The 27,097-nt window shown below is 45.5% G+C and overlaps 1 protein-coding gene across 1 annotated transcript in view; it reads left to right on the top strand.

Annotated features, from left to right (window-relative positions):
• TMC2 (transmembrane channel-like 2) overlaps window positions 1-20,347 on the top strand; it is a 34,189-nt gene extending 13,842 nt beyond the window's left edge. The window contains exons 11-21 of the mRNA XM_010562075.1: window positions 378-525; window positions 956-1,144; window positions 2,637-2,816; window positions 3,679-3,831; window positions 5,169-5,297; window positions 8,349-8,416; window positions 9,301-9,540; window positions 11,189-11,314; window positions 16,013-16,091; window positions 18,287-18,407; window positions 20,094-20,347. Of these exons, the coding sequence (XP_010560377.1) occupies window positions 378-525; window positions 956-1,144; window positions 2,637-2,816; window positions 3,679-3,831; window positions 5,169-5,297; window positions 8,349-8,416; window positions 9,301-9,540; window positions 11,189-11,314; window positions 16,013-16,091; window positions 18,287-18,407; window positions 20,094-20,347 (1,687 nt within the window). The remainder of the gene's footprint in view (window positions 1-377; window positions 526-955; window positions 1,145-2,636; window positions 2,817-3,678; window positions 3,832-5,168; window positions 5,298-8,348; window positions 8,417-9,300; window positions 9,541-11,188; window positions 11,315-16,012; window positions 16,092-18,286; window positions 18,408-20,093) is intronic.
• Window positions 20,348-27,097: the final 6,750 nt, after the last annotated feature.

Genomic DNA, 27,097 nt, shown 5'->3' with positions numbered 1-27,097 from the left:
ACTAACTAAAGGTAGCCATAATCATATACTGCACCCTAGGACCCAGAAGTGCTGTAAATAGACTTTTTTCTTGCACTAGCTGGTGGAAGCAATCCTTAACCTGCTTTAATCACCTATGCTAGGCTTTTTCTACATTACTGTTTTTAATACAAGACCTGCATAGCCCTGAAGACCCCTCCTTAAGTTCAGTCCTCCTTAAACCTGAAGTCCAACAGCACATGTTAGACAGTTGTGCCCAAACCCCAAGAACAGTCACCCTGCTCCTTCCTTACCCACCAGCAATCCCAAGCCACCGGCGCTGCTTTGCAAAGCTGAAGGACATGCAGTGGCTCAGGTGGTGTCTATCTGACCTTGTCACCACATACGTCCTTACACAGGATGGCACGCAATGCCAACGAAAGTACAGCAGACGGGGACGATGACAACTTCATTTTCAGCTGGAAAATGTTCACCAGCTGGGACTACCTCATTGGCAACCCAGAGACAGCGGACAACAAGTTTGCATCCATCACCACCAGCTTCAAGGTAACCCTAACCAGCATTTTTCAGCCTGCTTCTGGGGATGCTCCCAGCACCTACCGTGGCAGAGGTTTAAGGGGAAATCTGGGTACCCGTAAAGCACCTCTCTGTACAAACAGGATATGGTGCTGAACCATGGCAGCTCCAGCTTCCATGCCCTGGGTCACTCTAACCCCCTTTTTAGGATATGAAAAAAATTGTTCTACTTCAGAGTGCAACTCCCCCACCACATTCCCCTGGCACAAGGCAGGCCGTCTGCCATTTGATGCCTTTCAGTCAAACTGGGATGTGTGTATGAAGCTTAGTTTGAACTTGACACAAACTACCATGTTCAATATCGCCAGAATAGCATAGGGTGGAAAAACATCTGATGGTGCCTGAGGCTCAATGCTGTGAGATACTCACTCCAATTCTGTGAGCACCCCTGTTTTTTCAGGAGTCTATCGTAGATGAGCAAGAAAGCAACAAGGATGAGAACATCCACCTGAGGAGGTTCCTGCGAGTTTTGGCCAACATCCTCATCATATGCTGCTTGTGCGGGAGTGGCTACCTCATTTATTTTGTGGTGAAACGCTCCCAGACGTTTTCCAAAATGCAAAATGTTGGGTGGTATGAAAGAAATGAGGTAAGGGAACTTCCAGTTCTGCTGTGATAATTTGCCTTGGACAGCAGCATATTCATTGCTGCAGCTTGAGGACAGCATCCAAGGCAGAGGGATTCCCTACCAGGGCCCAAAAGTCCCCTTCAGTACCTTCGTACTCGTGTTAGCCAGGAAGCACATTGGTCTCACTGAGAGCTTCTAGAGCAAATTAACAGCTCCTTCAGAGAGGGGAAAATACTCTTAAAAATAAATCACAGTAAAAGTCAATGGGTCTTCAGCACTTACAACACGGACCATTTTCTAAAGAATCTACCTCAAGTTGCATATTAACGCTTACAAACTCTGTTGTACTAGAAAGCTCTCTGGGTGTTAGAAATGTCCATGCTCAGACATCAAGCTAAATTCAGATCTTGATCATCCATCTTGAATTACGGGAATAAGATTTTAGAACCTGCAGAAAAATTTCAGTTGTCAAAAATTTTCTGTGTCTGATTTTGGAATGAGAAGTTCAAATCTTGAAGCTCTTCGCAAAAAAAACCCCAACCGTTTCAATCTATGGAAAGGTTTGATTTCAATGTATACTACATTATCATGTATTTATATGTCAAAGCGAAATTAAATTCAAAGCCATCCATTTTCATAATTCCCTCAGAAAACATTAGCAAGATAGCACTTTCTCACAGAATGCTTTATTTCAGTGAACTTTGCCCAAAGGAAAAAAAATCCTATTAACAAAAAAAAGTTTAATGTCTGAGACTTTCCTGGTGATAACTTGAGATCTGAATATATACAGTTCTGGGTACTGTTCCCTCTGCTGGAAAGAAACACACAAAAGAGACTTGTGAGTCAGAGCCTGCCGGTAGCTGTACAGGCACAGTCCTCTGCAGGCCAATGGGCTGTAAAAAAAGATAGAGACTGCAAGTCATGCCTGAGCTAATGCTGATTTGCCAGTGACCTCATTGACCATAGTACAACTTAGCATCTCATGCCATACAGAGGAACAAAAATACCACTTAGACATATTTTCTTGAGCTGCAAAACGGAGTCCTTGATGCGCTTCCATTCAGATCCATAACTGCCTATTGCAAAAGCAAAGGTGCTGAACATGGAATATAAACATTAGCATCAATTAATTATCTTTATGCACACAAGCCAAGCCTTGAGCTTCCTCCGAAACTAAAATAAGAACCTCGGAGCTGATGCAAGCAGTAGTACAAGGGACTTGAGGAACCTAAATATTCATGAGTCTGAACTGACAGGGAACAAGTTCTTCATAGCTCATCCCTTTGCGATAACAGCAAAAGTGGAAGAGCAAGCTGTGAAACCCAGCCCTGAAGTCTGACGCTGTGCTGCCTGCACACTAAGCAAAGCCAGAAGCTGAGCTTGCTTTGGCTGCCTCCCCTTTATAAATCTTTCAGAAATCTCCAACCAGTTGCTAGCAGCCCCCTGCTCTGCTCAAAGAAAGATAGTCACTGCTGTTACTATTAGCAGTAATCTTGTTTTCCTCATGTGGCAGGTTGAAATTGTAATGTCCTTGCTGGGCATGTTTTGCCCTCCACTGTTTGAAACCATTGCTGCGCTAGAAAATTACCATCCCCGCATCGGGCTGAAATGGCAGCTGGGGCGGATCTTTGCACTCTTCCTTGGGAACCTCTACACGTTTTTGTTGGCCTTGATGGATGATGTCAACGAAAAAGTAAGAGCTAAGCTGAAAAGCCATGTTCGCTAACATTTCCAGAGCCGAGGGTGAGCACAGCCCATCCCTGCAGCCAGCAGCAATGATCACCCCATTTGCAGCAGGCGCTTCCCCTGTCCCAAATCCTCTCAAGCATCGGCTGCAGCATCCCGGGGAGACTCACCAACCAGAGGCTTTTCCAGAGAGTCTCCAGCTTCTTTTTACAGCCCTAAAAAGAAAGTGGTTATTGCCTCCTATAATCATGCAATGTTAGGGTAATTCAATTTTTTTCTCCATCTGACACTGTTTGCAATTTCTATTAACACAGACCCCGAGGTTATAGTTTATAATCCTCCTCCCCTGCCCTCCCCTCTTTAACATTATCCTGGTAGCATGTTGCAGGCAGATAACTGCAGGGAAGGATAAACGTCTATGTGATCCACAGAAAAAATGACTCTGTTTTAAGCTGAGAAGAATTGGGGCGGTTTGCTCTGCCCTGAAAAATTGTGAAGAAAGTGAGGAAGGAGGACTGGGTGGAGGCTCCCTCTGCACACAGGAGTCTTGAAGGAGGTCTGGCTCCTCCATGTGTGGGGAGCAGGCTGCTAGCTCCCCCAAATTCACAGTGTCCCGATCTGCTTTCGGTCTGGAAGGTCTGCTGCTCCCCTGCTCCTGGCAAAAGGGAAGGAGTTTCTGTGCTATTGCCAGCACTGCAACTCTGTTGTAGGCAGATGCTGCTATGACAGGTGCTGGTAGGGAGGAGGAGAGAACCCAATGACCCAATGCCTTGAGTCTCTCCAGACATGTCTGCTGGGATCTCTATTTCCTGATGTTTTTGGCTGGGGGTGGTGGGGTGGTGGTGGTGGTGTGTGTCTCTTCGTTGCAGCTGGCTGAAGAGGACGTGGTGAAGAACGTCACGCACTGGACGCTGCTTGGCCACCACAACTCGTCTGCAGGGAACAGCAGCACAGCCACCCCACCTCCCCTTGATCCCGCAGACGTGCCCAGGGGACCCTGCTGGGAGACAACTGTTGGCATTGTAAGAAATTCATTACATAGTAAGTCTCTGGGCTGGCTGGGGGGGGGGGATTTTTTGTTGTTGATGAGGTTTTTAGCATTTCCAGGCTTGATGTTTTCCTTGGAAATGACATCTCCTTTCCCAACTCTCACAGAGCACCACCAAGGCGGTGTAAGTCCTTGGCCATGGTTTTCAAGCCATGGTGACGAAATTCCCAGCTGGAAGTGCCCAGGGCATGCACAGCTCTGTGGCACTTGCCGTGAAGAGCACAAAAGGCCAGGTAGTCTGCAGCCATGCCTGCATCATGTTTTCATTCCAATCACGACTGCGCCTTTAAAGCAAACCTGTCTTCTCAGCTTATTGCTGCACTTGTTCACGTTGCAGTAAAATCCAACCAGAAGACATGCCTCAAATAACTCCTGACATGTCCCAAATTTTAACACATCATAAGGCCATGGGACAAGAGCAGAATTAGGCAAAATAACCCCCCTGAAATGCATGCAGGGTGGCCTTCAATTCCTCAGAGTTTCACCCCACAAACCCACCCTGCAGCCTTCACCTTGCACCAGGAAGTTCTGCAGCCAGACTGTGCACAAGTTAAAAAGTAAAAGCAATTATTTATTGGCTGATATAGATAACTAGGGTTTATGAAGCTATGCATTACTGTGTACACCCAATGTGTCTTCACTAGCCAAGTGGTTTTCAGTCAAGTGGGGAAAGACCAGCCGCTGTTGGTCCTTGGAAATGTCTGATACTCAGTGCAGCTGAGCTGTCATCCTTCAGATCCTTGTTTTTTCCCCTCAGACATTTAAACCCTTTCTTTTAAGTGTTTTTCCTTTTGAATCCTTGGGACACCAGCTATCTCCGTCCTACAAGTCTCACTTCGGCCTGCAATTTTACCCTTCTTGTCTTGCACATCTTGCCTCTCTACATTTCCTTGCAGATCTTGTTTCCAACTGAGCAATTTCCTCAGGAGTCCGCATGAAGGTTACAGCGCTGAGCCATAGCAGAACTATGCACAATCAAAATTACCCTCAGCATATGTATGCTTTACACCAGCATTAGTGCAGCATTAACATTCTGCTTCTGCTTTATGTGCTGCCACAACACATAGCTCAGTCGATAACGCTAACAGCAACTATCAGGGCTAACAGCTATAATGGAGCTCATGGTTCCCAAGCACTGAGGTAAAGCTTAGGCACTGCCAAGTGTTTGAAAGCAGGCAGGGAGTTTGCTCATGGCATGCTTTTCTGAAGGTTACTGTCATATTAAGACAAATGGCTTAATAAAAAATACAGTCCCGAATGCGCTACTGAAATTATAGGAGCTAAATATTTTTTCCTTGTTTTAAATTCCAGGAGTTCGTAAGGCTCACTGTGTCTGATATCCTGGTTACCTACATAACCATCCTGGTGGGAGATTTCATCCGAGCTTGCTTCGTTAGATTTGTGAATTACTGTTGGTGCTGGGACCTAGAGGCTGGATTTGTAAGTCAGTGTCTTATAGCTGAGAAGATAGATGTACTTTAGGGCCATTTGGTCGAATGCTACAAACAGATTGGTTTTGAATGCTTCCAGTGGTCCTCCAGTCTTGTCTCATAATTTAATTGGTGTAGGTAGTCTCTGCATCACTTCTCTGGGTCAATCAGTTCCATCCCAGAAAGAACCCTACAAAAATGCAGTTCTCTCCCCCACCTCAGGACTTTAAAACATGGAGTAAAAAAAACCAAAAAAACAAACAAACAAAAAACCCCAAAACCTGATGTTCATTCAGTTGTTATAAGCCCCAACCTTTGGACTCTTCTATACCTCTTTTCAAAGCCCCAGACCTTCCTGTTTGTTGCCCACCCCACAAGCAGTAGCATGCTTCACTTGCAGCACCGTCTTCTGATCGATTCTGGAAGCTGGTGTTACTTCTGCTGCAGTGGAGCAAGGAGTGTTTCCTTCCCCTCTCACATAAGCGTAACACACAACAGCACTGGACTCTTTGGTATTCATAAAGGCTACATTACCAAAGCAGCTGGTACTGGAGCTGCACAAATGCAGAAGAAAGTAATGAAGAAAAAAAAAAAAAAAGAGTCCATTGTTTCACGTAAGAAGTGACAAAAAAAGATGGATTCTGACAGAGGTGGAAATACCTTGCAAGATTACAGTTACAGCAGTGTACCAGCTGCCTTACTGTCATACTGGGAGTGTTTTCCAGGCGGATCTGGAGAAGAGAAAAGATGAGGGCTTTGCAGGTGTCTACAGGGGCCTGGTCAAGCAAGGGCAGTTGGGGGACAACAGGCATTTTGCTGCTTGTGGAGCAATTTTGTATTTCTTCTGGGGGAGGCAGAGGACATTTCCCAGGGTGGCTGAGGGATTTTGAAGCTTGGAGGACGCCCCAGCAGCCAAGCAGCAGGAAATTGCTCCCATCACATGTGCTTATAGATCATGGTCTTGTTGAAGCTTCTGGTTTCCTCCTCCTGGAAGTCCTCCTCTCACTTTGTTAGCTGCCTTTGATTTTTTTTTTTTCTTTGTTAGATGCTTCCCTCAAAACAACCTTTAAAAATACCACACAGGGTTTTCTTCCTTCTTAAGATCTCCATTGTACAAATAGCTGGAAATCTCTTCTGTCCTGCAGCCACTCCTTGATGTAAAAAAAAAAAAAAAACAAAACACACACCAAAAAAAAAAAAAAAAACCCCAACAAAAAAAGTAACCACAATTCCTGGACATCCATCCTCCCCCTCTCAGTGACATTTCAAAGAGCTGCTTTAGGGCTTATCTGCACTTCCCTCTCTCCTTTTCCCTGGCATTTGGCATCAGCCCAGGCAGGATGCAAGGCAATTTCGCACTGAGAAACAAACCCCATTCAGCATCTCTCAGGGGATGACCAGACTAACATGCTCCAGCAGGTCAGCTTTTGCAAATGAGCAGTCCAACCCAGGGAGCTCTGAAGAAGCAAAGCAAGGCCCTTACTTATTGGGACTAAGTAGTAGCATTAATTTGCAGCCCATAACATAGGCAGCATTAGATGGTTGGCACTCTGTGATCTGGCAAAGGCAAAACTCTCCTTTCATGCTAAGCGGCTCCCATGGTAGTTAGAGAAAGAGAAAAGCACCGTGGGCTTCTCTCCTCTTTTTCTCCTACATCTTTGAGAGATTCGTGTATTCTTCCTAGTGCTATGTGTATTACTCCACTGGTGCTCAAGTAGGGGTTGTTTTTTTCTTTCCCCTGGCCCAGGAAAGAAAAAGGAGTGAAAGATGGTTTGGTAACAGCCATCTAATTGAACCTAGCCATGGGCACCAGCATAATATGTTTTTCTAATGTATATAGTGAATAAATCTCTTGTTTAACCCAGCCTTCTCACACAGAAGTACTCAAGGCATAGGACAGCAGGCACTGAAAGTTGTCTTTATTTTCATGGAAAAAGAAGCCAATATTAACCTCTAGCTGAAGATTTGAAGTAGAAAATGGACCAGAATCAAAAGAACAAAGAAAACAATGTTTGCACCCATCCCTTCACAAAGCTGTGAGCAGTCAGCTAAGCAAGACTCTGACGAGGCTCCTTTTGAGTTTTCATCATAAAAGACAAACATCTTAAATCTCAACTTTATGAACTGCTGACAATATTAAGTGCATGCAAATTGCATGAAAAACAGACATACTGCACAGGACATTTCAAACATATAAGGGCATCACCCATCCTTTCTTAGAACCATCTTTTCTGCAGTACTGTAAAACAAAAAAATATTTTTTTCAAGAAAATGTAAAAGAAAAACTTCACACATAGTTTAATCTGCCAGAAGTCATCTGAGTTTTGCATGCACAAAAGCAGATATACGTAGAAGAAAGAGTAGCTTCATCGTAGGCAAACCTAGCAGAGTAATAATTTATAAAACAACAAATACTGTCAATAGACTAGACTAACCTGTTCTGGACGTACCACCAATACCACCCACACCAGACAGGTTGCTCCATATAAAGCAGTATTTTAACTACTGGCTATCACACAGCAAAAAGCCAGCAGATAGCCATCAGGTCATGCATTCCCTCATATTTCTCTCCCTTTGCCCTCTGTTCCTGTTCTTCAGCAGCCTGCTGCTGCAAGACCTGGGCACATGGGTCTGTCTGGCATAGCATTTGCCCTCCAGCTCACCATTATCACCATTTAAACGTTCAGTATTTTACCCGGGTGGAACTGTAAGTCCGTAGCCAGATACACCAGCTGGAGTGTAAAACCTAGTCCCATACCATGGCTCCTTTGCTCACAGCTGGCTTTATATTAGCAGGGAGAAATAAACACAGAGCAACTCTAAGCACCTCCATATATCTTTCCAATTTTCAGCAAGCCAAGAGAGAAGCAGCTGCCCACAGTGCAGTAGCTCCAATTTTGCTTTCAGTGCACTGCTGCTGGTCATTCAAGCAGTACGCATGCAGTGGGAGCCCTCCCAGAAATCCCTTCATACCAGCTTTAAATAAACATCCTTATACCCAGCAGCAAAGAATAGCAGGTACCTCCAGCAACAACACACTCTCCTTTCTTTCCCCATGCAGCCATCCTATGCTGAGTTTGACATTAGCGGCAACGTTTTGGGTTTGATCTTCAACCAGGGAATGATTTGGTAAGATATTTCCTTTTTTCATTTGGTTGGTGTTTGCATTATTTAGAAAACCTGCCAGTGGAGTTAGAAAGCTTCCAAGCCAGCTAGAATAACCTTTGAGTTTTGGTTTCTCTGACTGTTTGGTTTTCTGTCCTTGACTATAAAAGTGGAAATTTAAAAATGCCAGCTTACTCATCCAAGAGGAGTAGCAGCGGCATAACTGAAAGAGAGATCAATCAGTCGTACAAACCCTGCCCCACTCACTTTTATAAGGTCATTTTTTTCCAGTGGTAAAAACGTATTAAGATGGTCCATGTGCTGGGGGAAGAGATCAGAAAGGGTTTTGGGGGCACCGCGAGCTTACACATCAATGCAAGGTGGGCACAGAGCCAGCTAGAGCAGGTTGGGCAGGAGGGGCACGTCCCAAAACCTCCCCAAGGGAAGGAGAACAGCTCTGCCCTGCTGTGGCAATAGGCAACAGCACAAAGCACCCTCATCTCCTCTGGGAGCAAGGTTTCTTTTGCCATGGATTGATAATTTCTGCCCATTTCCCTACTACAACATCTCTGCAGGTTTAAGGGGGTCTCTCCCTGCTGGTTACATTCACCTGACATTTTCCAAGCTATCTCCAAGTGATTTTCGTCCCAATCTGAAAAATCATTCTTTGCGACCACTGAGGGGTCTGAGACCTTGCTGGTCCTCAACACATGGTTACCATACCCTAATGTGGATGCAGGGAGCTTCTTCTCCGGGAGCAGAGGGGTAGCACAAGCCAGCCCACTCAGACTTCATTTGCAGGCAAACTTGCCACCACATGAATACTTGTTTGTTTTCCTTCTTCTGAAAATAAAAAGCCTTCCAGCCTGCCAAAAAAATACCACCTGTCCTTCTCCTTTCCTTTTCAGGATGGGATCCTTTTATGCACCAGGGCTTGTGGGTATAAACGTGCTGCGCTTGTTAACCTCCATGTATTTTCAGTGCTGGGCTGTTATGAGTAGCAACGTCCCTCATGAACGAGTCTTCAAAGCATCCAAGTCTAATAATTTTTACATGGGACTTTTGCTTTTGATCCTGTTTCTCAGCCTCCTGCCTGTGGCTTACACCATCATGTCCTTGCCTCCCTCCTTTGACTGCGGACCATTCAGGTACCAGCAAAACACCAAAAAGGACTTTTTTTCTGCTCTAATACATGGGATTATTTTCATGAATTTAGAAGAGCTGGACTCCAGCAGAGATGGTGAAATGCCTCCATTCTACATCTGGTTAAATCCAGTGTTTCCCCAACACACACCAATGAAAGCACCAGAGGACAGCAGGATGCAGCCCCCAATAAAAAAAAGCAACAGGAGCACCTGTAAGGCTCTCTGAAACATTGTGGGAGCAAAATGGGTCCAAAGCCTCCTTCTAAGACCTTCCATAAAGCCAAGAACTGCCACAGCACAAGATGTATTTTACGTGTTGAATTTTGTTGGGGAATAGTAGGAAATTGATAGGTCTGAGCCTGAAGAGCTGCAGCTTTAAAAAAAAAAAAAGGAAAAAAAAAAAACCAAACCAAAAAAAAAAAACGTTTTCTGTTTTTTAATTAGGACAGAATCAGTACTGCACAGAGCATTCAGTGGACCGGATTAACATGCCAATAAAGTCTAATTTGATTGAGTAATGCCATTTCCTGGGCCTGCTGAGTCTGACTCAGCAAGGAGCTAGCTTGGAACAAATTGTTCCTGTAGATGCACTGTTTTAGGTTATCCACTTGCTAATGGAGAATGACAACAGAAAGCTAAGAGACTCAGGGGAGGAGGCAAGAGACCAAAATTCCCCTCAGTTCTATAACAAGGACGGGTGTCAACGAGCAATGTCAGAAGATCTGACAAGAAACTTGCTGCACACACACTATCATTTGGAAATTACTAATCTGCAATGCGAAAGAGCTATTTCAATTCCCAATCAATCCTTCAAAAGCCACTCAGCCTGATTCAGACCCTTGGCACACCTCTTAGCTCCACTGAAAGCTCAGCTCTCCTGGGCTTAAGGCGGTTGATGAAGTTGGGATACCTTTTAGCCAAGTTTGTCTTTATTGACTCTCATCATCAGGACAGAGTCCAACACCTTCCTGAGCAGAATCCTGAAAGATCCCAGGAGGCAACAAGCCTAAATATGAGGAATAGCACTTGTAGGGTTGAATTCACAGACCCAGAGATGCTGGGGAGAGAAGGTGGTCAATTACGTAATCCAGCCTTTTACAGATTTGTTCTCCTTTCATACAGAATACTCTCATCTGCTTTATCAATCCTGTTTGAAATGACTCTTTCACTGAGTTTCCTATTAAGCAATAATCACAGCTTGCTATTTTTGTCATTACTTAGCAGCTCTTCAAGTTGGTTCATTATTTCAGAAAGCTGGAATTTGCATATGGAAAGTCATCTCTACCATGAAAAGGCCGTATTTAACACAATATTGATCAGAAATGTATGGTTACTGCAACCTGTAGTGGTTTATTAATTTCAGAGGGGTAAATAGAACTCATAAAGGACCCACAGGTGGAAATAAATGTATTAACTTCAGAAGCAAGTTAGCCTAGCAAAGATTATTCTTACAATCAATGGCAGGTGGGGGGGAATGGATGGACCAATAGATAATTTAAAATGAAGGCATTTCAAAACCCTTGGTGGCCAACAGCAAGCCAATGCTCACTGAAAGAGAAAGGGAACATGATACTTAGCATTGTTAGATTAGGAGCTATTTTGTCCCTCTGGGAAATACCTATACTTCTTAACTGGCCGCTTGTTTTTCCAGTGGAAAGAAAAGGATGTATGAAGTCATTCAAGAGACCATCGAGCTTGATTTCCCAGTTTTTGTTGCCAAGATCTTCAGCTACGTGGCAAATCCAGGACTGATCATACCTGCAATTCTGCTCATGGTGTAAGTTTTCCTTGCAATATTACATGCCTGGCTGGGGGGAGGAGGTTGGAAAAAAAAAAAAAAAGCTGGGATGTTAGTGAGGTCTAAATACAGCTTCTGCTGAGATAACAGCCTGGATTGGGGCAGACACATGCTTCCTACCTCCCTCACCTTCGCCCAACCCAATTTCCCCAAATTTAATTACCTGACCCAATTTAACACAACTTTGTAGATGAAATGCATTGCTGACAGAGGCCTCATGGACACTGAAGCTGTCACAGCTTCCATATGAAAAATTTTCAGTAGCCACTAGGAAATAAATGGACAGTCCTAGCCTGGTGCCTTCTGGAGAAGCAATTTCTGTCACAGCTGGTGGTATTTACAGCACTGCCAAGCCAGGGCATTTGAAAATTTCACTTTCTCAAAATATGAAGAGGTGTGGGTTTTGTTTGGGTTGTTGGGGGGGTGGGGTGGTGTTGTTTGGTTTTTTTATTTTCCCAAATAACACATCTGGAATTTGTTTCAGTGCTGTCTTATCATTTCAGCTTCGAAACCACAAATCCCTAGCACCTTCAGCAGCGCTAGGACCAGGGCAATTCTCTTTTTTATTTTTTAAAAAGATATTTTAGGCATTGTTCTTGAGGTTTCCATAGCTATCAAAATGAGTGGGAGAGCTGTGGCCAAATTTTATAGGCAGCTCCGAACACTCCAGACTAAACAGTGGGAGGCAGGGAGAGGGTTGGGAAGCATATTACATATGTTTGCCTGCTCTAACTCATCTACACACATTGGAGATGGGCCTCTGGGCTGATCCAGCACAGCTGCTCTTGGGCACTGTAATGCTTCATTCTGAACAGGTTACACTGAAGATAATGCCATTAAATTAAATCAAATACAAGTTCCCATGTTACAAAGTTTCTTATAGAAACAGCCTGAGAAAATCCCAATTAAACTGAAAATTACCTGTCATTCCTCTACCTGCCTCAAAGTACTTACACATTTTAACCTAAATAAAGATGATCAGATACCGTAACTCGTGCAGACAGATCCTACACTTAGAAGAATCAGATCAGATACATGCAGCAGACAAGAAGTCTCACGCTACATCCCTAGTACCACCAAGTATGTTATTAGGTTATTAGCTCTATTCCTGCGGGCTTCACAGTAGCACCAGCAGATGCTACCACAAACATGAGATGAAGACTGCAGAACTAATCCACCCCAAATGGATGACCCTTACAAAAGGGCTGCAGGTCAGGTTTCTGAGGCTTTGATGTAATCCTTCAAAAAATGGGGTGGGAGAGCAGTAGACCTTTGAAAATAACGTTTTGTTCAGTGACGTGACAATCTCCTGCCCTTTCCTCCACTGACAGCCAGGACAGAAAACAGCACAAATCCAGTTTATCTGCTGAAGAGACACCTTTTATCACCCCTTCCCAGTCTAGGCTATTCCCACACCACAGCCTTCCCATCTGTCCATCTCTCCTCAAGACACCATTTTGTCTCCATCCCGATCCCCTCTCAGATGACCTGAGAGCAACAGGTGTCTTGCGGAAAAGCTGTTCGCTACGTGCACGCAAACTTTTCCTGGGATAATCCCAGACAAAATCATAGGAAACATCCTTGTACGGTAGCTAAGGCTTGGATCCCTTTCTCCTCTCAGAAAGTTTTCAGTCGAGGGAAGCACATTTAGCAAGTCCCCAGTTTCCTGCCTTCTTCCTGAAAGTCTTCAGCTTCTGCTGTGGTGCAGACAGGTAGACAGGGTCAAGCTGGAGCTAATCTTTACGCTGATCCCCATCCAGCTTGCCAAGAGATTAAAACCTGGGAAATGCAAAAGCTTCATTTGGTCCTGATGAGCAGAGAGTCAGCAGCTCTCAAAGTAGCAGGCAAGGCAACGTACAATGCAGCCTAAATAACAAATAGCCTCTACAAAGAGCAACAAGTGGATCATAAATGGACAGTCTGTTGATTTTGATGGCAGACACTCAAAAAAAAAAAAAAGCATTTTCTGCTTCTGTGGACTGAATTTAGCCATTTTCTCTAGCCATGATAACTCCTCCTCTTTTTCCAGGTGCAATCCAAAATGCCTCTTCTATTTATTTCTGTTCTTGGCTTCTGGTCCCAAACAATGATGGGTCCAGTAGGTGACATGAGTGTCAAACTTACTGTCCTGTTTCTAGCTGCCCGAGGACAGGGGGAAGAGGAAATAAAGAGCAAGAAGAAGCAGAGATATTGTGCGCACAGGCACATAACTTAATCCCACTTGGGTCGGGAGCAGGATTTCAAGCCATGGCTTGCAGAGGTTCCTGACAGAAGCTAGGAGCACAGTACTGCATCAAGGAGAAGGAGAAAAAAGATTGAAAACTGCTGTCCAGACAGTGACCCACACTCTCCCCCCAGCTCAGGAGGAGCTGTAAAACAGAGAAGAGGGGTGCCAGGGCCATGCAGCATCCATGCTAAACAGCTCAAGCACAAGGGTGCATCCCCAGGCTCATTTTAGAGGCAAGCAGATCTGAAGAACCCCACTGAACGTGGATAAACTCCATTTGCTAATGCTTACTCGAATTCCACAGCAAAGTTTACAGCTCCTCATGCTGCTGCTCACAGTCAGACCAGGACCTGGCTTTGCTCTGCCTTTTCTGGGAACCAGCACTAGCAGTGTAAATCAGGAATTCAATAGCAAACCTAGCACACCCGCAGGACCTGCCCAGGACACTGGCATGCACGTCGGAGACTCACCCAGGCTGCTTCAGCACTGCTGAGGCTTGGCCTGAACAACCCAGTCTAAATCTGCCTGACTACCTGCAGATTTGAACCACAGCAAAGGCATCCGCCCAAATCCCCTTTCTGTGGCACTGTCCCTTTCCCCTCTCCCTCCCAAGACCCTTTAAGGGCAGTTCAATCCTGGACAAACTCAACCTCCCTTGAGGAATAAACCTGCAGTAAATCAAGGACAGAGGAATCTCAGGCTTAGCCTGCAGACAGAGTGGGCTTATATCTCACAGTGTTTGGGAAAGGGACCTGGTGAGTTCACACGCTTCCCATCAATGCCCTGTTAAACACAGGAGTCGGCATCATCTCCATCCACATATGGTGGATGGAGATGATGCTGGCTGCTAACGCAGAGGGTGAGAAAGGACTGAAAAAGGAATGGAAATGGATTTGCTCAGTTACTCAATGAACCTGAAAAGGCAGCTCAGAAACAGAGTGCATGCCATCCCAGACAGCTTTGAATAGGCAGATCTAGTTATCTTTATGAAAACAGGGTTGCTCCAGGCACTTACATCCTGGCTGGTCACCACAAAAATGGTAGAGCAGCCCCAAAACCCTGATTACAAAGTAATATTTCCTAGGCAATGAGTTTGATAACATAGGAGAAATAAAACTATCACATCCTTACAGAAGAACAAAAATAACAATATTCAAGAGGTTTTTGCAGGGCAGAGAGCCCACATCATCAAGACAGAGTTTTGGCAAAATACTAGGCAAAAAGAAGCAAATGTGTTTCCCCTAGACAGACCCCTGCAAAAAGCCTCAAGAAAGGCCATCCTAAGTACCCCTTCCTGATCTCCCACCTGGAAACCAATATACCAGTACACAGTTCCTTGCTGGGCTTAGAGGCAGGCATTCTGCTGACAAAATCCTCGAGCCTGGTTTGAGGATGCTCAGCCTGGGCCAGACCCACACAAACAGGTTATGAACTGTCAGGAAACTTTTTTCTTCAGTCTGCCTTTTTTTTTTTAAAAAAAGATAATTTTCTACTTTACTTTAAAAAAAAAAAACAAACACAACAAAAGTGGCGAACTGAACGGCTGGTGCTTTTCCTGCAAATTGCTCAGAGTCACTGAGCAGATGATGTTTCTAATTTAGAAGAATAAAAGCACTCTACAAAAGCAGGAGGAGACATTTTTGACAACCAAAATATTGCTGGCTGGCAAGTGTCAGCAGTGATGAGACAGCCCCAGACATTTGGGCATGTTTTTAAAACACTTGCCTCCCCGTGGGCTAAAGGCTGGCTGCCAGCACGCCCTCTCCCATCCCGCTCGCCTTTCAGTTCCATCCAGCTTGGCTTGGTATTCCCCTGGCTTTGGCATGCCCTTTTTGCAGAGGAAGGGATCAAAACAAAAGCCAGTGGCTCTTCTCCAACCTGGTTTTTGCTTGCCCTCGTTTCCCCTCTCTGCTCACTCCTGATGGGCCCTTCCTTCCCAGGATGCAGGAGGCAGCTGGTCCTGGCCAAGTGGGAAGGAGGAACGTGCCTTGAGCAACGTGCTTTTCAGGAGAGGGTACAGGGCCCTGCTCTGCCACCATTTTCCTGGTTTCCTAGTTTTTTCTAAGGTCCCTATGCAACCTGGTCCCTGTTTTGTGTCCCAGGCCAGGGTTTTCCTTTGAGCCATAGCAGAAAGCCATGTATTTTATCTACTGAGTTGGTTTTCAAGGCTGGAGCAAAGGAAGCAGAGGGAGCCCATGGCCAGCCAAACTGGAGGCAGGAGGGCAGCATGGCCATTTTTCTTCTGTTTGAGCAGAACTGGGCTACTGGACTGCTACAGTCCATCTTAGCTGACCATGACCATCCTAAGCCTTGACCCTCTAAAAGCAGTTTGGAGACAGCTGGTAGGAAAACTAGGTATTAGAAGGTAGGCAAAAATTAAATGTCCCCTCCTTGTGAAACTTTCTCTCTCCCCTGACCCTATCACTACAGCAACACATTTGTTTTTGTAGCCTCGCCATCTATTACCTAAACGCTGTGGCTGAAGCATACCAGCGCGCCAATGCAGAGCTGAAGAAGAAAATGCAAATGGTAAGTATTGATCTGGCAAAGCCATCCATGAAATACCATGCACTTGATGTGCAACATATGCTTTTAAATTACTCTTCACTTCTGAACACGTTAGTGACACAAAGAGAAGACACATTCTATGCTTGTTCAGTCCTCTCTGATGGCATTTAATGGCTAACTGCAAAGAGTGGTCACATCCCATAACAGGCTTGCTATTTCATACATCAAAACTACAGTGACTTTTCCCATAAACTGTGCTTTCTACCTAAAAAATAAGTTACCTCAAAGTTCAAGTAATGTTTTGGAGCCTGAGATTTCCCAGGGACAATGATAAGCCTATCAAAACCAAAGCCAGATTTTGTACAAGCTGAAGAGCAAAGAGCTATAAATAACAACACAGCAATAACATTTTTTACCAGTAATTCTCAAAGCGCTTCACAAAACAGGCTGGTGCCTGTCTCTGCCATGCAGATGGGAAAAGCAAGATAGACAGATGCAATGACTCAAATTAGCAGGGTGGGATTTGGACCTCATGATAGCTAGAACTGGGAGAGGTTGCAACGTGTAGAGGACCATAATGCAGGGACCCCTGAACTAATACAAAACAGGTCTGGCAGCAGAATACCTGCAAAAGCACAGCTCTGCTTAGATGAGTCTCAATGAGAAACAGCAAAGGTGTCCTGCTACCAGGGCCTGTGCTGGTCTGGCAGCACCCATTTCTCTCAGAGCTTTCCTGGTGGGTCTCTAACTCTGTGCTGTTTTGTACTACATAGATGCATCCAAAGTATCCAGCTTTGCATCAGGAGAGGATATGATGCCATCAAAGGACCGGTATCAGCCATTTTACTGGTACAGGGCAGGATCCAAGCTAAGGAAGCAATGCTACATCAAGCAACACATTGCATAAAGCAGAGATTGGTGCAACATTAAAAGTGAGGATGTGAGCACTGAGAAATGAGACTCCATAAATTACATCCAAATGCTCAAATTCAGAACTGATCACTTTTGCACATAGCTTAAAAGAAGAGTCTTGGTGCACAGGGCATCCTCAAGTACTGCAGTAGTTGAACACATGCTAGAGCACACTCAGACTTAGGGGCACATAGTCCATTTCACGCTGCACAAACTGGTTGTGATCAGGGTTTAAGGGAACATAAACCCCCATGGAGGGGTCACAAAGCAGGGCCCGGCACTACCCAAAGGAACAGAAACATCTCCAAACAAGTACCTGCCTTTGCACAGACCTTACATATCTTTGTCCCACAGGCACCTGTAGGTTTGCTGAGACAGCCAAGCCTGGTGAGACAAGGGGTACACAGCAGGGCAGGGGGAAAGGGAGGGCATCAGCACAGCCCCACTGCTTAGGGAGTGAGGGATAGGAGCTGCCTGGTCATGGCAGGGGTGGTCAGTGGTTGGAGCCCACCAGAGACCCCCCATGTGATGACCTGCTGAGCTCAGAGGGATCTGCCGTGGCTGCTCCCAAAGTCTCCCACATTTGCCAAATGGATGGAGGCTGCTCTGTGGGTTGGGGCCTCTCAGCTGTAGCAAGGCCACGAGCTGCCTTGCATTTCATGGCTCCAGCACACAACTCCCTTCATTAGCAGACCACCCTTTGAGGAGAAGGGATAGAGCTGGAGTGGAGTCCATCCAACCTTTCTCACTGCATAAGAGAGGGCAGCCTCTCCCTTCCCCATCTGGCATGCTTGTCCTGAGCAGAAACAGCCCCTGGGTATTTTCCTCCCTCAGCCATCCAGAAGGAAATCTTTTGAAGACCTAAATGTATGCAAGTAAAACCAAAGACAGCCCTACAGCCCATCCCCATACTGCCATGCCTTCCTCCTCTTCCTCTGGCATTTATCACTGACACCCTCCCTCCCAAGAGGTCCACACTTAAAACAAACCAAAACCCTAGGGAGGGCAGATTGGCAGTTACAGAAAGACACAAACAGCCTGGTAGACCTAAACCACTTTATCAGCAAGTGCTTTGCCCTAACAGGAGCAGAGCCGTCACTTCCCAGGCTCTCAGTCCTGCCTGGGATATACCTTCTTTCCCTAAAACCCTTGGTCACCAGACCAAGATTGAGCACCTTGAACTTGGCAAAGAGATTGCATTCATACCAAGAAACACTTAGCCAGGCCAACCATGACACCAGGCCACCATTTCATGGATTACATCTGCAGTTTCAAACTAAACCCAATGTTTTTTATTGATGCAGCAACGTGAAGAGGAGAAAAACAAGAGAAACAACAAAGCCAGCACTAACCCCATGCTGCAAGATCTGGAGGATTTACTTACACCAAGTACAAAGAGTGAAAGTCACCCCAAACAAGCAGAAGGTAAAAACTAAACAACCTCCCCTAAGCCCTCCTAAAAATGCTCCTTTTGCCACCAAACTGACTGGGAAGGATTGAAAAACTGGAGCAATTCACATTTGCAAGGGATCAGATGAATATAACTAGCACAGATCTGGTCTGCTTACAGAAGTCCACCTGCCAATGGACACCCAGGAAGGGCAAGTTTTTAGACTGGATTACGTCTCACACAGGCTTATCACAGTGTGGGAATTGTAATCCAAAGTAATGATTTGTATCACAGCTATTAACCACGCCGGTCATGAAACCGGCAATTTATTCTGTGAACAGTGCTGAAACTCCAGCGTTGTTTCTGGGCTGATGAGTTGAGCCAGGCACAGACTCACATTGAGGTCTTCATTTGAAAATTCATTATGAATGAGCCGGAAGCTTTTTACAGGACTGTATTGGTCTTAGGGCAAATAAATGCATGCTGTAAGCTCTGCTGAGGGGGTCCATGGCTGGGCAGAAAGATGCAGGAGGAGGCATTGGCACCAGAGCCTGGACACTCTCAAGGAAGACAGGTTCTCCAGGCTCAGTCTGAACCAGCCACTTTCTGACCACCAGAGCCTCCTGCTTCCATTTGTGAGAAACAGTGCAACACATGTGAAAGATTTTGCTTTTATCTTGATACAGACGAGAAAAGCAGACTAGTGCCACCATAACCCTCGCGCATTTAGATGGGCTGTTTCCTGGAAAGGCTGAGACAAGCTGGAAAGTTCAGACCAACCCGATGCAGATTCCCCCCAGAGCAGACCCAGGGCACTCATTTAAATGGAAATACTGCTGGCAGTATTGTGGGTGCATTGAAAATTAAGACTAAAATCAGCAATTACCCATGATCACCATGTGGCTAGAGGTGTACCAGCATGGCTGGTTGTCATGGTTTAAACCCAGCCAGCAACTAAGCCCCACGCAGCCACTCACTCACTCCCCCCCATCCAGTGGGATGGGGGAGAAAATTGGGGAAAAGAAGTAAAACTCATGGGTTGAGATAAGAACGGTTTAATAGAACAGAAAAGAAGAAACTTATAACAATGATACTAATAAAATGACAACAGCAATAATAAAAGGATTGGAATACACAAATGATGCACAGTGCAATTGCTCACCCCCTGCCAATCGGCACCCAGTTAGTCCCTGAGTGGTGATCTCCCCGCCCCCACTCCCCCCAGTTTATATACTGACGTCCCATGGTATGGAATACCCCATTGGCCAGTTTGGGTCAGGCACCCTGGCTGTGTCCTGTGCCAACTTCTTGTGCCCCTCCAGCTTTCTTGCTGGCTGGGCATGAGAAGCTGAAAAATCCTTGATTTTAGTCTAAACACTACTTAGCAACAACTGAAGACATCAGTGTTATCAACATTCTTCTCATACTGAACTCAAAACATAGCACTGTACCAGCTACTAGGAGGACAATTAACTCTATCCCAACTGAAACCAGGACACTGGTAAGACTATCATGTCTTATAAATGCATCAGTAAGAACCTGCAAAGAGACACATACTAGCTGTTGGCCGGGGGCTAACAGTCTTATTTATGGTTTCTTCACTCAGATGCTCAAACGCAAATCCCCAGACACTTGGGTTATTGCATGTAGAAGAAACAGCAGCCACTGGGGAGAGGCAGTGTTTTCTCTCAAGAAAATAACATTCATAATCTTTGCTCTAGATGAGAAAAGAGGGTCTCCTAATAGAACCAGCCCTGTCGGGAAAGGAGGCAAAGCAGCAGCCCTGGACGGCAGCCCCATGACTGCTGGGAGAAGAGCAGCATTCACCTTGCCACCGCACGTGTTTGTGACACAGCCACCAAGCCTGGGTGTCCGGGCACCTTACCCTGGCCAGCCCAGGCCAAGGGGGTACCCACCAGGACCAGTCCCTGGAGGGGGTAGAGGGCAGCCACGCTACTCACGTGCTGCTCAATAAGCTCAGCAATGTTTCTCCTGTTTGGCGTTAAAATAGAGGCGCTGCGTGAACTATAATAGTTTTAGTAGGAGATTATTACTGTACGTTGGTCATCTACTCATGATGGTCTGTACCTATCCAACACTGACTATCTAAGCCAGCTTTGTTTAGAAGCTTAGTAGTACTTTGGAGTTGTAACCCCCAATGGCTGCGCTGATTTTAATCACAAAGGAAATAGGAGGCGGTCAGGATGAAAATCAGCCATAGCACCGCTAAACTATTACATACAGGACAGAGCCCCGTGGCCACTAACAGCAGCACGGCGAGCTCGCTCTGTGGCATGAGTGCTTGCCAGTTCCTTCAAAGGCTTCTTCAGTTAATAAAAGTAGTGTGAGTTTACCTGTCATTTCAGCAAAGGGGTTTGGGGGTTTTTTCTGTCCCTCTACCTGAGGAATTAAGTATTCTTTTAAAAAAGTGAGTGTCCCTGTCCAGCTGCATGGCAGCCGCTACGCAGAATAGATGACTCCTACTAGACCAGCATAGGAAAAGGTTTTGCCCGCCACGTTTTGTCATTTGTGATAGCTTTCCTCCAGTCTACCTCCTCCAAACTTTCATCTTTTTGTTTCAACCCCACTGTGTGTACCACCACCACTTTCTCTGGGCTCCTGCTCCGCTTCTCTTTTCATAGTCTATCAATAGTAGCTTGCACCATTATTTCAATCCCTAGATACAACTCCTAATTTAGTAACACCACCCAGCACAACTGAGAGACTGAAAGTGCTTTGGCCTAGTTTCCAATTATAACCAGTTAGAAATTTCTGGTGCAATTTAAGGATCATATCTTCCAGATCTACAGGACTTCTCAGGACTCCATGGCAGGGCTTCTCTGAGTTGACCTGCTCTTCAACACCTACAGTTTCTTCCTGTTCTTGACACAAACCCATTCTGGCCAGCTTTGATCTGGTGTTTACACATGTGTTGTTGTTCTTCATAAAAAATTTCTGTAAAAAATAAACTCATGTTCTTCAGTAAAAACGAAACCATAAATATAGCTAGTTACAATTCCACTACGGTTGGGATGTTTGGGATTAAAAGTTCTCACCTTGAATTTTTTCCACTAAATGCCACAAATCTTGTCACACGATATGTTCAGGACAGGAAACTCAGTAACTTATTTCTCCTCTATGGCTTGACAGAGCACAGACCATTTGACCTTCAGTCTGGGAACAACCACCTTTGAGGAGCTGGGCAACAGGGTCAGACATGAGGCAGTTTGGAAGAAGGATTCTGTTCTTCAGGTCCAAACCAACAAAAGTATTCAGGCATCTGATTCCTCATAGGAATTAAGAGCTTAAATATTTAGTGCTGTGCTTATTTGTAGCTAGAGACCTAGCTTATTTTTTGAGGTCTGTGCTTTTTATAAAAGAGACCAGAGCCCTAGAGAAGTACTTTCAAGAGATACAAGCGAGAGTAAAATAAAAGAATCCAGAATTTCTTCAGAAATTAAATCATTGCATTTAGCTTTCAAATAGAGAAAAGTCAAGGGGTTCTTTGTAGAAATAGCTGTCCCTGCTATGCAGCTCAAAGTCGGTTTGGCTGTTCCCAGGCACGCTGCGATGGTCAGGGTTGCTCATTCTCCCAGGAAGCCTCCATGTGGGAAGATGCTCATCAGATTTATTTCCTGGTCTTCAGAGGACATTTCTCTGAACTGGGTCTCACAGATAAGGCTTTGCCTTGCCTCTTTGCTGTGAGAATAGCTGGTGCAACATGTCTCTCCTGCCACCTCTGTCCACAGAGATACCCAGTCATTGAACTGGAGAAAAGCCAGACAAGAAGAGGCCTTCTTCAGGAGACAGAAGCTGTTGTCCCCCATCCTTCTCTCCAGGTGTCTGTAGAAAACATTGATCAGAAAGTGCTGGGGGAAGGTGCTGCCAGCCTGTTAATCCAGAAGGATTTCGCAGAAACATCACAGTGCCCTGATTTCAGCCCAGCGAGCCTGTCTTGCAGACTCTGGTATCTTAGGGAATGGTTGCATAAGGAGGAACAGGATTTCCCTTCTCTTCTCACATTAAAGCACGATTTGGAAAGGGGAGATGTGGCTTTAGATCTCACTCACATCTGCTAGAAAACAGGGGCTGGAAACATACGTTTGTGTATGTGTGTGTACATGTGGAAGAAAAGTAGAGAATATTTATTTACTTGCACAAGGAATAGAAGGGCAATAAGAAACTTCATGAAGAAGCTGTAGAGAACTCCAGACAGGTTTTGAAAACCTGAGAAGCAGAAGCAGACTTAGACCAGCTGAGTAACTATTCCAGGATTTGAATGCTCTCTGAATCAGGCCCTCCCCTGAGACCTGCAATAATACTGAGCATTACAAAGCACTTTGCTGTCTCTGGAGCACCCAACTGCTCATTAGCTAATTAATCTTTCAAGGCTTGCTCGTCTCTAATTATAATACATTAGGTTCACACATTGATCGACATCTTTTGCAAGCTCAGAGACTTCAGGATACAAGGGTGACAGTATCAGCTAGACAACAATTTCTGCAGAACGGTGGCAACTCTCTTCCCCGACTCCAATTAAGTCCTCTGTTAGAGCACAACAGTTGTGAAGAGTGTAACAATGCCAACGCTCAGTCGTCATGTTGACCAAAATGATTATTTGGCTGAATTTTGAGCCTATTTACCAGTTACTTGCATGCAACTGGAGGTTAAGCTCCACAAACTCATTGGAGTATTCATTAGTGTTTGGTTTCATCCCTATTTTTCTATTGTTGGGAACAGCAGCAGGTACTTGTCTGAGAATTTAGCATAGATTTCCTCCCCATCTCCTCTCCTGACATATGTTGAAAGATTATATCCATTCCAAGCTTCCTCTGGGGCTCAGGCTAACTTCAAGGGGAAAGGGAAAAAAAAGCAAAAAAACTGAGTGGTGTGTAGTGGGAGCCTCCTAGTAACATCTCACACAGCACAGAGTTTGCATTCATGTATGACTAGAAAAGCCCTCTGCATTGCAAATTTTTCACATCTTCTATTGCCAGTAGCTCAAATGCTTCATCCAAACGGTTTTGGTAAAAAACAAGGAAATATCTAAGCTTAATACTTTTATTATTCTTCTCACTGAAGGCTTGTTTTTAAACAGGCAGCTCTCGTGGGCATCAGTCTTTAGTTCACATGGCCAGACAGAGCATGGCAAGACTGAGCATCTGCTCAGCATTATTGATGAACAGGAATCTCAAAATAAAAAATAAAATTTAAAAGGGCAATTTTGCAAAACACATGTGACTAAATATGAGCTGTGAAAGGAATGCCAACATGCACAATTCTCTTAGTGTTGAAAATGCCATTCAGCCATTTCTTTCATACTGTACTTGGTCATGGTATGAGACAAACTGGATTCTGTAGTCACAATGAACAGAAAATAGTAGATGCCACTAAACATGTTTGCTCATAAAGCCAGAAAAGTGGTCCAAATATCTCACATGCATGCAAAGAATACACTGATTTTGCATTCAGTACCATAATACTGGGGCCTTGGCTTCTCCAAAGCAGAAAAATCAGCTTTTCATTCCAGAAAGAGAGTAAGTTCCTTCCAAAAGAGAACTTTGAAACATCCAAGCGTGCATTTTCAGGTAGCTTATATGAAGCTTTCCAAGGAGAGAAAGGGGAACAAGTATTGCATGCCACCACCACTGACAGTATTTTCTTCTGATAGCCTCACTTACTCCAAACAAGCAGTCAAGATCATCTTGTTGATCCCTCTTTCATCCTCTGCTTCTATAGCTGACCCTGCACTAAGATGAAGACACCTATCACACATTTTGAACTTCCACAGCCACAGGATTGTCACCTTGCTTGAAACTCTGAGCTACAGAGGTCTTGTGTGTAATCTGCTTCCCTTCTTCTTCAGGATCTTCACTGTCTTCCATTGCACAGCACTGCTTATGGCAGGGGGAGAAGGGTTTCCTCATACCAGCTAACATAACCAGAATTTTGGGGAAAGATTTTTGGTTTCTTTCAAAAGGGGGGATGTCATCTGCATATCTAAGCTAAAGGAACCTCTGAACTACAAAGAGGCTCCACACACTGCAAGGGCCATTGTAGGGACAGGGGCCACAAGCTGCACTGGCTCCTGCACCTGCTGAGACCTACCCTGAGAAACCTTCACCACCAAATCCAGGCGAGGAAGACAACCAATGACCATTTCCCCATTCCAAGAGAAAATTCCTGGTGATGGAGACGGGTATTTTTGCAGCTTATCCCACCCCAGGAGGCACATTGCTCAGCATGCCTGGCCAGACAGGGGCTCTACCAGTGCCAGGAGGACCACAGTGGCTTCCACACTGGTGAAGATGCACTAAGACTCAATCTAATGTCCTGTGGGCCCCTGACTTGACCCTGGCAGGCCATGGGTGCAGCAGGTCACCCACCTCTCTGCAACCGTATATCAGGTGCTTTTGCTGCACAGGGACCTTTGAAGCCTGACCCCACTGCATCGCTAAACCACATCTCCTCAAAGCAGCAATGCCCTGACAAAAAAAAAAAATAAATAAAAAAAATGAAGTGCTCACCAAAAGACTTTAGAGTGATCCCCCCATTTTGATTCATGCTGCATGCAATGTTATCAGCTCTCCAGTCTGACAGCCATGGGGCTTTTTTTTCTCTCCGTCATGCTTTTCTTGCCACTTCCCTAAGCCCTGAGGCAGCAGCTTGTCCTTTGGCAGGTGGCAGCCCGGTTTCATCTGCAGCCAAGGCTTTATCACTCACAAATGCTCAGTTTTTCCCCAGGGAAAAAGGCAACTCTGGAAACTGAAGATTTCTAGGTCCCAGCCCATGTCTCACACAACATAGTCGTCATTGCTGAATCAGAATTCAGCATCATGTTTTAAATGGACCATACCAATGTAACGCTATGCTGTGGCAGGCTGACACAGGGAGGCTTGACTTTGCTGCAATCATTCATTTCCAATCACAGGGCCCAGCTTCCTGGGTCCCCTTCAATTCAGCCCTCTATAGACAGGCAAAACCAGTGGGGAACATTGTCTCAATCTTAAATTGGTACCACGTGGTGCTACCCAGGAATACCCACTTCCTCAATGCGCTCAGCAAACAGAGGCCACTAAGCTCCCAGACAGTCTGAGTATGCGTGTTTCTACACAGGCATCGAGATAAAGACAAGAGGCTTCTAAAACATTTCAGAATTTATATTATTTTCTGCACCACTCCTTCGTGATTGATGGCAAAACTGGAAAGCGCTGAGGCAAGGGGATGCGCTTGCAGCTGGTGTGCCAAGCATCTTCCCATGGCAGCACACAGGTGGAGGGAGGAGAGGCCACAGCCACCCAGGGACAGATGGACAGACAGATGCCATTTTCCAGCGGGCAAAAGCTTTGTGTGTATCAGCATCAAGCCCCTGTGAAAAGGCCAGACAGGCAAAAGCCACCCAAAGGTGGCAGAGCAGCCAAGGGGAGGAGAGAGGCAACCACAGAGGGTCCCTCCCACCTCCTGGGGACCAGACCGGGCAGGAGAGGACCGGCTGGACACAAGAGCCCCCAGGCTGAGCCCAGCTGTGCTCCCCAGAGGCTCATGCCCAAGGGAACCAGAGCAGGATTTAGCATCATTTAACCCAGCTCACAGAGCTGGGAAATCAGGAGGGTTTGGCCCCAGGTGTAGCAAGCAGATGGGTTAGAAATTCAGCAGCCCTGCACCCCCCTTGGGGCCAGCATGGGGGTGAGGCCACACTGCACCCACTGCTGCTGCATACAAGCAATGAAAAAGTTTTGCAAGGAAACAGCTGCAGGATATTAAAGCAGGAACAGAGGCGAGGAGAGCTTCTCTGGTGGGAACTGAGCGATGCCTGCAGAAGCTGCCAACGCCATCTCTCTCTCCAGGCAATGTGGGAGGGAGAAAAAATAACTTCAGCTCAGTTGAAGATAAAATAAAAACAGCCATAGCGGCATAGCACTGTTACCTGAACCACTCAAGCATGAGCAAAGCATCACAGTGATCAAGTGTGCAGATCCGGTTAGTAGTAGGTGGAACATTATTAAAAATGAGTTAGTAACCCCTTTTTACTGGGGAACAGCAGCTGCAGAAACATCCCAAGCAGCTGTGTCCTCCCCCTTTCTCCATTCTCCCTCCCTCAAAGCAAAGCTGTTTAGGGGAACCAAAGTTTCTTCTGCAAAAGGCTGCAGATCCAAACCTTCCTCTAATTAAGAAAGATTTCACACATATGGGACTTTTGGGGGTTTTTTGATAGCAGCAGCAGTAAATAATTCAGTGCCTAAGCAGATGTTTAGAATCTTCAAAATATGAAGGCTATTATCAGATTTATTTAAATCAGGTACCAGGAGGGCTCAGGGCCAGGTAGAGAGAAAAAAAAGACAAAACCAAACACATATGCCTTCTTCGTTAGCTGGAGCATTTTGCTATGGTAGCTTGGGCAGAGCAGTACAAACACTGCCCGGACACAAAGCGGAGCTTCTCTGCCATCACTGCAGCACCCCTGCAGCTTGCAGGTCCATCAGCAGCTGTTGGGGCAGGGAAACAGCCCCAAGGTCAGGTGGTTTTGCAGAGCTTCCCAGCAAACCGAGCTTCTGCTCCCTAGGAAGCCCAGCACTTTTTGGAGGAGAAGGCTGCAGAAGCATTTCAACAATGCTTATGCCAATATAACTAATAAGCCACTGGCAGGCTTTCCCTTACAAGCAGCTGCAGCTCAGCCTAGGAAACTCTCCGCAGCTCCTGCTCAACTTTCCACGTCTGCCATCGT

The sequence above is a fragment of the Haliaeetus leucocephalus genome, unplaced genomic scaffold, assembly GCF_000737465.1.
Source record: "Haliaeetus leucocephalus isolate CR32 unplaced genomic scaffold, Haliaeetus_leucocephalus-4.0 Scaffold153, whole genome shotgun sequence".
NCBI classification, from domain to species: domain Eukaryota; kingdom Metazoa; phylum Chordata; class Aves; order Accipitriformes; family Accipitridae; genus Haliaeetus; species Haliaeetus leucocephalus.
Note: the sequence above shows the minus strand (reverse complement) of the source record. Positions and strands in the feature narration are given on the sequence as shown.